Source organism: Gymnoscopelus braueri (genome assembly GCF_963280865.1).
Source record: "Gymnoscopelus braueri genome assembly, chromosome: 5".
In the NCBI taxonomy this organism is placed as follows: Eukaryota; Metazoa; Chordata; class Actinopteri; order Myctophiformes; family Myctophidae; genus Gymnoscopelus; species Gymnoscopelus braueri.
The window spans coordinates 31,332,699-31,345,151 of record NC_137606.1 but is presented as its reverse complement, the minus strand read 5'-3'; the positions used below and the strand labels follow the sequence as shown (position 1 = coordinate 31,345,151).

The 12,453-nt window shown below is 40.9% G+C and overlaps 2 protein-coding genes across 2 annotated transcripts in view; one reads left to right on the top strand and one right to left on the bottom strand.

Moving 5' to 3' along the window:
• Positions 1-12,453, bottom strand: part of LOC308086198 (neurobeachin-like) — a gene marked incomplete at its 5' end in the record, with an annotated part of 275,853 nt that overhangs the window by 72,086 nt on the left and 191,314 nt on the right. Inside the window, 1 exon segment of the mRNA XM_080429641.1 lies at positions 7,298-7,437. Coding sequence (XP_080285767.1) covers positions 7,298-7,437 — 140 coding nt within the window.
• On the top strand, positions 4,086-6,335 carry mab21l1 (mab-21-like 1). Its single transcript, XM_080429640.1, has one exon. It carries the CDS (start codon positions 4,459-4,461, stop codon positions 5,536-5,538), a length of 1,080 nt encoding a protein of 359 aa, XP_080285766.1. The 5' UTR covers positions 4,086-4,458; the 3' UTR covers positions 5,539-6,335.

Below are 12,453 nucleotides of genomic sequence, written 5' to 3'. Positions count from 1 at the left end.
TAGTGCACCATAGAAGTCTTGATCCGTTTTAAAATGAGCTACTTATATAATGGGCTTTCAGCTAAACCAGCTATATATATATATATATATATATATATATATATATATATATATATATACACACACACACACACACACCCCCACCCACACACACACACACACACACACACACACACACACACACACACACACACACACACACACACACACACACACACACACACACACAGATGCCTCACTTCATCAAATAGAATAAATAATTAAACATTTAGTTTAAAAAAATTTTTTTGAATAAAGATGATCATTTATCTTTTTCTATAGAGCTTACTTATCAATCATTTTTCACTGGGGGTCAACATTTAAAAAATGATTTATCCTAACCATTCAGTCAAAATGTGTAAGACTTCGAGCTATAGCTTCCACTACAGTATGGAGTGTGTCCTGACCCTGTAATCTCTAATTTTGGGACACTTCTTGAAAAGATGATTGCATTAAGTCCCAGGCTTAGTTTTCTGGAACAGTCCAAGTGTTTTATCATTAGGAATGTATGTCAATACACAACGATTCTTCTAGGCTAAACATGTATTAGATAAAATCATAGCTGTATTCCACTTAATAGTGTTAATCAGACCATAAATAATAGCTTTGAGTCTTTTGAATAATTCTTCCACATCCATTCAATGGACGGAATAGCATTTCAAGTCACTCATAGCGTGAGTTGTGTCATTACGGAGCTATTTCAGCTATCAGACAAGAACTACTGACCTCATGCCAGACCATGCTGACAGGAGGATCAGTCTTGCTAGAAGAAACGAAAGAGAAAAATGGAGAAAAAAAAGAAAAAAGATGAACATGGAGTCAAGCTCTGGAAACAAAGAGGCCTTCAAAAGAGGGTCACATGCTTGTGCAAAATTGGGGGAAGTAGAAGTCATTGTATTGATTTACACAATCATGCATGCATTTCTCTGGGTCAGAAATAGGGCTAGACTGGAATCATTGCCTCATATATCACACTACAGGGCCTCCAATAGTGTAGTGGGGTGACAACCCGAGCAACAAAGCTCGCAATGTTATAATGGCAAAGATATGGTTAAGAAGATTTGGTGGTCTTGGGCAAGACCTGAGAAACTGTTGGGAGCGTTTGGACTGAGGAACAGGTTGAGTTACGGTAAAATCCGTGGCACCACATGCTTTAGATTAGAGGTGATAATCCGAATGAACCCCCCCCCCCCCCTTATATCATGCATAGGGATGGCCAGGGCCCGGAGGACAAACTCAAGAAGTGCAAATGTATTTTGAGGTATCAGACGTGGAGCGAGATGGTCTGCAGCGAGGGCAGTCTGGTTCCAATAAAAGGCAAGTACCTGCTGAGCCACAGACACAGGGAGAAATTTAGGGGGGGGGGGGGGCAAAGTATCAGAGCCTGAAAGGGAAAATCGCTCTTGGCTACCTCTGACCACACGAAACCATTCAAGAGTATCCATTTTTATTCCCCCAATACGTGTCTGTATAACAGGCATATAATCCCTGGTAGCTATAGTTAAATAAAATCTACCCAGTAAAGTCCTCTGTGTTAATTTGACTCCGAGTGTGACAATTGACCCAAATGGACCCATAAGAGTTGACAATGTCAACTAACTTCCAGTAAGTTCTTCAGTGTGATAGCTTGAAGCGATACAGCATTACCTCCCTCATGTGATTCCTGAAAATGAGTGATGTAATAGGCCTACAAAAACAGTGGTTCCATATCTGTGATCTCTGCCTGGTACACAGTAAAATCCTTAAGTGTTCATTTATCCATTTGTAACTCTGAGAGTGTACAAAATGTAACCAAACTGTACACGTAAGGGACCATTTTGGTTACTCCCTCAGAGTTAAAATGAACACTGAGGGTTTTATCGTGTAACAGTGGGAAGGTATCACTGTTTTCCAAGCTGGCAATGTGTCCCAGACAGTCAGTGATGATAATGGGAGTCACCTATCCATCAGGGTCCTACTCCTACCCCCGCACGCCACCACCTCTCGCTCAGTCTCTCATCCACGTATACATGCTGAACAGAGCCAGGAGTGACGAGCTGCAAAACTGCCCTCATAATGTCTGGTTTTATGCAATTCAGACTACAGCAGGGTTGAGTGTAAATGCCTTTGTGTTCCTTATCTGATCCATGTAACGTTATCTTTTTGAAGTCATCTTCAAAGTACTCACATACTGTATACCTTCTGAGATCTAATGCCAATGCAATAATGAGAGCCAGGGAGGGTTTTGGTATAGGGGAGATCTCTTTATTGTGAATGAGCATACGTCAAACCAACAGTAGGCTAAGATCGAAAAGGAGCCCACTAATGTAGGCTATTATATAGCATTGTACATGATTTTTATAATTCATCTTATAACAAAATAATTTGGTATTATTAAAACTGAATATTAGTATTGCCAGATTTGTTATAAAATATATTATCAATGCTGTTGCTATTAACTAGTAAAAATATGTATAGGCTATTATTATTAGCATTTGGTTCATCATCCTAAACATTGTTATTTTAATTAGCTACTTATAAGATCATGATAAATCTATTTTTAATCTAGATTTAATAATAATAATCATCATCATTATGATAAAATTGTTGCTTTCCATTATTGTCAGGATTTGTAAGAGTCTGTTATGATTATAACTACATAATCATTAAGCTATAGCCTATATAAATTAGGTCTGCCCCGATTCAGCAGTAAACTAGCGAAATAGGTCTACATTGAAGTGTAATTAGTTGGCTAAAGTAAAGGCTTAGTTGTCATGTCGGACATCTTTTTATTTTGTTCTTAAAAAAACGCTGGAAATGTGGTCCAGTTTTATTTATTTTTTGTAAATTAGACTAATTGTGTCTAAGGAAAAAACGAGTCGGTCTTGGAAATGGTCCATGGACGTGTTGTACACTAGAACGTTTAGAATAGCAAAAAGTATTGCTTTATGCCAGCATCCAGATAATAAACCCATGTATTTGTTCTACAAGAAGACCATTAGGTATTAGGTATATATTAGCAAGTTGACAAAAAATAACTCATAACCTCGTCTTCTTAACGTCTGGTAATAAATATGCATTCCATTAATTCTAGTAGCCGCGGTTACAGTATGACCCATACTGTTACAGTATGACCCATACACTGTAACCTATATAGGCCAGATCAAGATGATTCAGATGCACTGTATAATTTACATAGCCTCATTCAAAAAACGTAGCTGATGCGTTCTGCAAAACGACAAAAGAAACAATTAGCCTACATTTCAGTCAATATGCCCAATAAAGGTCATGCATTTTAAGTAATAAATATAGCTACATGACACACGGTCCTAATTTTTCAGTTTTGTATAATTTTAGGAGGATTCGGAATAAACTCACAGGATGCACAGGCCTAGGCTAATACATCTAGCGCTCCAATCAAGGATGGAATAAAACGTGCATACAGGCGATACATTGTTATGCTGTCATTATGTTTTATTCTCAAAAGAGAAAAAAAAGAAGTAGGCTAGCCTGCATTAGCAATTCTAAATCCACCTACTGTATTCTACATGATTCAATAGTAGCCTTGGATCAAGACTATCAGAGATGTATTTTATCGAGTCTAACTTTTACTTTCGTATCTCTGTTCTGTTCTTTTCTATTGTCTCCCATTATGGGAGACGATAGAAAAGAACAGAATAGAGATACGAAAGTAAAAGTCAGACCCGATAAAAATACATCAACGATATTGATCCTAGGCTAATTCAATAGCAGACTAAAACGCAACACAGTCCATATAGAAATGCTATCTGTATATATAGGGGAAAAGGATATTTTTCTCTCTCCAAATGCGTAGCTATACTTCCACTCCTCGATATATACTAGCCTACTACCTTTACTCTTACTTGTGTATAATATCCTACCAACCCCGGGATTAATTTGTTTTCCATAAACTGGAGGCAGTGACGAATCGGACAGCGATTGGACATCTCGGTCTCAACCCCTCCCTTATAGTTCCATGAGAGTGTGTGTCTGTTCTGAAACACAGCAGCACCGGCAGCCTGCTTTACTCTACACTGTATGCTTTATGCGTTATATGCTTATATGCGGGATCCGAACTGCACGCAAACATTAGAGAAAACAAAAGCATTTATTTTTTTTCTTTTACTACTGAATCTAACGCGTGAAATGGACTTCTGATTACCAGCAAAATTTCCAGGACTTGCTGCAGTTGAAGCAGTTCGATGCTATAAAAGGTTCATGGTTTAACCCGCGGTGATATTAATAATACGCATGTGCCGCGAGCACAAATAAAGAGAACTTGTCTATTGAATAGACAACCCTTTTTTCTTTTTAAATCGTTTTCTTTCTTCTCTAAAATTGGCTCCCGTACAAACAGCCGCGTTGGATCCGTCGGCGTACTGCGAGACTCCGGTGTACAACCCGGATCTCTGCCCCAACATGATCGCCGCTCAGGCCAAGCTGGTCTACCACCTCAACAAATACTACCAGGAGAAATGTCAGTCGCGCAAGGCGGCGATCTCCAAGACCATCCGCGAGGTGTGCAAGGTGGTGTCGGACGTCCTGAAGGAGGTGGAGGTGCAGGAGCCCCGCTTCATCAGCTCGCTGAGCGAGATGGACGGACGCTTCGAGGGGCTGGAGGTCATCTCGCCGAACGAGTTCGAGGTGGTGCTCTATCTCAACCAGATGGGGGTGTTCAACTTCGTGGACGACGGCTCGCTGCCCGGCTGCGCGGTGCTCAAGCTCAGCGACGGCCGCAAGAGGAGCATGTCCCTCTGGGTGGAGTTCATCACGGCCTCCGGTTACCTCTCGGCGCGCAAGATCCGCTCCCGGTTCCAGACGCTCGTGGCTCAGGCGGTGGATAAGTGCAGCTATAGGGACGTTGTCAAGATGGTCGCGGACACCAGCGAGGTGAGATTACGCATCAGAGACCGGTACATCGTGCAGATCACGCCGGCGTTCAAGTGCACGGGGATCTGGCCACGCAGCGCCGCGCACTGGCCTCTGCCTCACATCCCCTGGCCGGGACCTAACAGGGTCGCGGAGGTCAAGGCGGAGGGCTTCAACCTGCTGTCCAAAGAGTGCTACTCTCTGAACGGCAAGCAGAGCTCGGCGGAGAGCGACGCCTGGGTGTTGCAGTTCGGCGAGGCCGAGAATCGCCTCCTCATGGGGGGATGCAGGAAGAAGGCTCTGTCGGTCCTCAAGACGCTGCGCGACCGTCACCTTGAACTACCCGGGACGCCCCTCAACAACTATCACATGAAGAGTTTGGTTTCGTACGAGTGCGAGAAGCACCCCAGGGAGTCCGACTGGGACGAGAGCTGCCTCGGCGATCGCCTGAACGGGATTTTATTGCAACTTATTTCGTGTTTGCAGTGCAGAAGGTGCCCTCATTATTTCCTGCCCACTTTAGACCTGTTTCAAGGAAAACCTCATTCGTCTCTCGAGAATGCAGCCAAACAGACTTGGCGCCTGGCAAGAGAAATACTGACCAACCCCAAAAGCTTGGAGAAACTCTGAGGTAAAACATTTATTAGTTCACCTCGTCTTAAAAGTGGTGGTAAAGAGGCCTAATGATGTACACGAACAGAAATATCAGTTTTATTTTCACAGTCTTGTGAAAAGTGACTTTCCTCTGTTTCCTCTGTTGACTATTCCAATAAGATTTTTTTTAAATGACAGTCTAATGTACGTAGGTATCCCATTTAGCCGTGTCATTATTTAGGAACACATTTAAAGTTAAGGGCCACCTACCTGGTTTATTTTTTATTTGCGTGCCACTGTCAAACATTTGTCTAAAATCTTTCATTTCCTTAAATGCTTTAAAATAAAGCCCCGTGACAAGCCTTGGAAGAAAAGGAAAAAAAACATATGTACATTTTATACTGTAAATACATTCATTGATTGTGGTTCAGTGGTCTGAAATTGTGAATGTTGTTCTGTGACACGTAAATAGGTTCCCACATGTTTTAAATCTACTCATGAACTTTTTTATCTGGTAGAAAAGTTATTAATTTATACATGCATCAGTGGTAGTCTGATTCATCTGTTTCAATGGACATTTTCTATTTTTTAAAGATTCAATTTTTGATGGTAGGCCTAAAACATTGGTTACATTTAAAACATTCCATAAATTTACTTGAATTCTTATTTAAAGTTCTCGATCATTTTTGTTGTTTTTACAATACCTTGCTTAGGCCTACATGATTTAAAAAAAGCTGAAAATAAGAAAATATATATAGTATATATATACAGTCTAAATGAGAAAAAAAAATGCACTTGAAATACACTGGATTATAACATCTGTGATCTGATTCTTTTTTTATTTCTGTCTTTGATTTAATTTAAAGAGTTAATAAAACAATCTGTTTATATATTTGTGTCCCATTATGGTTTATTAAATGGGGGTTGGGCAATAGTGGAAGGCCTCTTAAGACATGCACTATACTAATATAAGGACGTGAATTACTGGTTGGTGTACAGGTCTTGAATTATGATGGACGTGTCTAAATGAGCTTTGTAACCATAATCCATCTATGAAAGGCTAAATCTGCATTTTCAGGCAGGATACCCGTGAATATTAGCCTAGTCAAGTAACCCCAAACCAGCTGAGCAATAGACACATTTGCGGAATTAAAAACTTCCCCAATTATCACGGTCACGGGCTCTACATATTACCCAATAATAAATATGGCAAATATCAAAGTATACGTGCCGACCTTTTAACTGTTACATTGACTGCAACTGACTGATATAAAAGGTTTATGGGACGCCAAAAATATCAAGGCGTCATCTTTATTTAACATAGCAAAAGAAAATAAACAAAACAAATATTTCCAGAACAAATGTCGCCATGTCCTTACAAAGCCTATAACCTGCGGACCACATCTCAGTGGTTCTCAACCTGTGGTTCGGGACCCCACATGATTATTTTTTTTGGGGGACTTTCAAGACCTTTCAAGACCTTTTTAATACCTAAAAAAAAGAAGAAATTAAATGAAAAAATACCATTACTGCATAAATAGTAATCAACAAACTATACTATAAAACTGGTCAAACATTTGGCCAAATTTTCAAATAATCTAAGAAAGATGCACAAATCGAGTTAAACTAAATGTAATGCCACGTGAGTTCAAAAATTGTTATTTTGGGGGGGTCCTGAAAAGGTTGAGAACTAGGCCTACTGGGGTAATTGACAGATTATAACGCATTGACACGGGCAGATAATCTGTCCATTTTAAAAAACTTTGAATCAAAAACAGTTTTCGGGGTCACTGACCTTTGAGTCGAGCCGTCTGAAGGCAGGGTCCTCCTCATCCACCTCGAAGTAGATCTCAGTGGTGGTGATGGAGAGAGTCCCCCGCGCCGCCACCACCACGGGCGCGCAGAGCTGGGCCTCGGTGCTGAGGACCACGGGGCCTGCGAACATAACATGATGCACACGATGATCACATGTATAGAGCTGATCCACTGCTCATCAAATAATCGCAGTGGTTCTCAACCTTTTCAGGCCGCGATGACACCCCCAAAATAATCATATTTGAACTGGGGACACCCCCCCCCCCCACCCTGACAAGCACTTCTTGGAATTGTAGGAGTTGAGGCATTAGGCTACATTTTGTTTGACTCGATCTACAAGCTCACAACGCCTCGCGTTGCAGTAGATTGGCTATTTTCACAATTCTTGCCTCTTTCTTATTTTATTTGATGATTTGGCCAAAGTTTGACCAGTTTTTATTGTTGTTGATTACCTTTGATGCAGTGATGGCCTCTTTCTTTTTGAGGTATTAAAAAGGTCTTAAAAGTCCTTATAATTGTCACTTCACTGTCATCTGGGGACTCCCCCCCCCTGGGGGTCCCGCTCACAGGTTGAGAACCACTGAAAATAATTATTCTGTAAAGTCATCTACTGTGGTCTCGTGTTCGGGGAGGTACACAATACAAACAGAAACAGTGCAAACCCATAGGTCTCATCTATGCGCGTTAGGATTATAACGTTTTCGCTAAAATGTTGCTTTGTAAAAAAGCCGAAACTTCAAGCCGAAGTCTAAATATTTAATAAGCGGCCAGAGTGAACCAGATGTATTGTCCGTTTGTGTTGCATCCAACCATAGACTATTAGTCTAACTAGCTACCTTTCCTCAAGAGGGATGCAGGATGGCACTATAGGGACATCTGGGCACCTCAATGTAAAATTGGCTATTTTGTCGAAAACGTTAAAACATAAAATGGTCTTTATACATGATGTGAACATGCGCGGCACATCATCATTATCAGACTTAATATCCTTCAACTTCTTGTTTATGTCCCAAAATGACTGGATATAGAGGTTTTGTATTTGTAGCAACTGTAGAAATATCAGACCTTAACTGTCGAATGTTTAAGCATGTTCTAATCATGTATACTTTACTTTAATTAAAAACATTTTCCAATTTTTTGGTTTTTTACATTTTGGGAAAAATTAGCCAATTTAACACCGAGGTGGCCACCTCTCCTGTTACCCTCAAGAGATATCGGATTGAATTGGATATAGGCCTTCATGAGACCTATACAGGGAAACAATAGAATCCTAAATTCGCTTTGAACTAAAAAAAAAACAATCAGAATGTTACGGTGACATTGTGACCCCATAGTCAGCTGATAGAGATCACATCTTTATTTCCAGTCTCCTCCCCTCCTGGTTCCATCCACCATGTTCGAGCAAGGATCAGTGTCGCTGTGGAGCAGCAGCACCGTTATAGTGATGTAGTCTCTCCCAAATGAAAGCTCCTGGAATCGGGATATTTATCGATCCTCTGAACTCCAAAGAGACACTTTAATGTCTCATCAATCTTAATCTGTGTGTTCCTTAGCCAATTATGCTCGATAGTGTTGCAAGAACACACTTAGATTTTGGTCTCTCAATTCCCAGAGCGCCTCTCCAACGCGCTTGCAGTCTGCACTGGTGAGCAGTCAAATCGCCTTTACAATCTTTCTTTATCAACGCATGGGTAACGGGCACTTAGGGACATCTGGGCACCTCGGTGTAAAATTGGCTATTTTGTCCAAAATGTTAAAAGAAAATATATATTTGAAAGATGATCTTAAAGTAAAGTAAAGTAAAGTAGGCATTTATATGATTAGAACAAGCTTAAACATTCGACAATTAATGTCTAATATTTCTACAATTGCTACAAATTGCTACAAAACCATATCCTGTAATTTTGGGGCATAAACAAGCAGTTGAAGGATAACATTACGTCTGATGATGATGTACCACATCATGTATACTTTACATTACTTCAAATATTTTAACATTTTGGACAAAATAGCCAATTTTACATCGATGTGCCCAGATGTCCCTCCCTAGTGCCCACCCATCCTGTATCCAACGCATGCCTCCATTATTACTGTGATCCTGCTGACACCTGCACACTTTGCACTATGCTTAGCAGTTTTATATGGAAGAGTAAATAAACGTAATAACACCACTCTGCTGAATTTCAGTTAGCTAGAGGCCATACTTATGTTTAAAAATAAAAAATAAAAAATAAATAAAACGTGATCTAGTGGGTAAGCCTAGTAGTAAGCATAGGCCTATCCATGATAAAATAAATAAATAAAATACAGTAGGCTATAAATACAGATACAGTAGTCTATATAAGGCTAATTAAAGTTAAGATATGCTATAAAAAAAATCTGGTCCACATTGTCACACACCTACAACAAAGGTTTGGCTTTGCATCCATAATGCGTCCATTATTGGAACCACTAAATTACAAGCTTGCACCTTCTGGAATAAGACTTTCAGCACCAATTGTGCTTTGGCCTCTAGGGCCAAGCACAGAAAGACACTAGCCCCAGAGCACTAAGCCACTGCAGCCATCACACATGGGGAGGAAGAGGATTAGGCGCTAATCCCCTCAGGGATCCTTCCATAATTAGGCTATAGCATTAAAATGTTTACATGAGAATAATGAAATTATGGGCAAGTTGTACAGAGGGATTGGTATACTATCTAAGCCTATGAAATTCAACTGTTACGTTTTAAGAAAATGCATTGTGAAATGAGAGGGCCCCTTTAATTAATGATGGATTATCATGTGTTAGTTGAAGTGGTACTAGTATAGCCTATGTATATACACAGAATATTTCTAAAGTATACAGCAACTTTACCTGGCCCTCTGTCTACGCTCTATGCAGTAAAATCCTCAATGTTAATTTACCTCTGATAGTGTAAAATGGATGCTAACAGGACCCAAAACAGACCCAAAGTATCCCTTTTAACTCTGAGACAAATTAATACTACATATTTTATTTAGTATTTGCAAATAAGTACAAACTACATTGTGTGTGTGTGTGTGTGTGTGTGTGTGTGTGTGTGTGTGTGTGTGTGTGTGTGTGTGTGTGTGTGTGTGTGTGTGTGTGTGTGTGTGTGTGTGCGTGCGTGTGCGTGTGTGTGTGTGTGTGTGTGTGCACACGCACATGCGTGCGAGTGAGAGCGTGAGAGAGAGGGGGGGCACACTAGCAATTAGTGTCAATAGGCAGGCAGGATATCTACTGGTAAGCTGGTAAGGTTTCTAGTTGAGTCAGTGCAGCACTGTTTCATAGAAGTAAAAATAAATGTGAAATCGGGATGATATTGCTCCTTCTTTCACTGACAGATGATCATTCATTGCATGTAAATGATAAATGTGTCAAAAGCACAGACACAACATTTTCTAGGGCCTGTTTTTTTGTCTATATACAGGCAATACTGAATTGGATATTTCTAGTATAATAAGTGAAAAAAAACTAAGCGAAAGGAAAGTTTCTCCCTCCCCTCAACACATTTCACAGTACTGTTTACTTTTTCATCCCACAGGTTTTGCACTATACTCAGCTTCCAAAATTTGGTTCAGTTTATTTATTTATTTGACTCTAAACTTTAGACTAGAGACTAAAATATTTTAAAAGAACCAACCATTAAGATGAATCTGTTGAAAAATATAATTAAGTTGATTGGATTAAATCTGTCTCTCCCTCTCTCTGCCTGCCTCTCTCCATCAGTCATTCCCCTCTCCTCACTATGTTCTCCCTTTTACTGAGATAATAATCATAATTAAATGTTTTCAAGTTTTTTCTGAAGACAACATGTGCTGCTGCTGTATTGGCCAGCACTCCCATGGACAAGAGACCCTCCCACACACAGTAAATTCTATTTTTACTTTCACTATATAAAAATTTACCAAAAATGTACAAATAAGGGTCTTTTTGTACACTCTCAGCACCAATTCCGGAGTGTTACTCCACTTCTTACTGTGCACACATCTTTAGTTCCTATGTCACCAGATTTGGGATACACTGTGAGTGAGCTGACAAAAGAGCTTACAGTATTTGATGCCAATGTGAGCACAGACGGCATTCCCGATGTTTGCGGGGAAGCAAAGCTAATCATGGGTTCCATAAACCACAACTCTCTCCTGGGCCTGCGTGCAAGCCCCGCCCCTTTGGCAGCAGCAGCAGCAGCAGGCATTGACCCAAAGGCTGGCAGGAGGAGCTCTGTTGTTGACAGGGATCTACTCCCAGATCTCTCATTAGGGCTGGTCATGCCTGAGATTAGTTACAGAGCGAGCACAGGCAGACAGTACATCCTGGTAACAGCAATATCCCGACACTGACTCCTTGGCAGTGAAGGAGCTCCCCTACTGGCAAAAAACATGAACAACACAATAGTCGTCTTTGTCATGAAGCAATACAAACTAGAGAAGTGCACAGTGGAGCGCAAATCTCCGCCAGGAAGTACGCTCTAATTGTGTTACTTGAGCCCAGTTTATTGTACAATGGTATTGTGCGCTGAACATAACACACCTCGCATCCGTGACGCGTTGAGAGCTTAGGTCGTCTATTTTCGGCACCCGACACTGTCGTACGACTGATCATAATTTAAGCATTAGTGTGTGACGTCAAACTGCATTTTCTCCCTCTCTCTGTCTTCTGTGTCCAAGTCATAGGTGTGAGGGCTTTGTTGTCACATTAGTATGTTGGCGTTAAGCAGACATGGGTCACTCCCCAGTGCGTGTGCATCAGCGCATGTCATAGGTGCGCAGGTATCATATCACGTTTAGTATGTTGGTGGTAATCAGACGTGGGCTTTAACTGAACGCTGTAACTCTCCCGTGTGCGTACACATGCATGCGTGTCATAAGTGCAGAGTCTCGGTGTCTCCCTCCCTCTCTCTCTTTGAAGAAGTGTGAAACAGTGATAACGAATTACTGTATGCACTCTCTCTCGCTAGAAGTAGATCCCATACATTCGATGGATAGGTTGCGCGTGATTGGCTATTTGCACAGCTTCCCATAGCCTGCAGGGACAGTGAGTCTGAGATTATGAATTCACAATTCTTTCCACAAATAGCAGATTGACGCGCGCGCACACACACACACACACACACGCACACGCACACGCACTCACGCA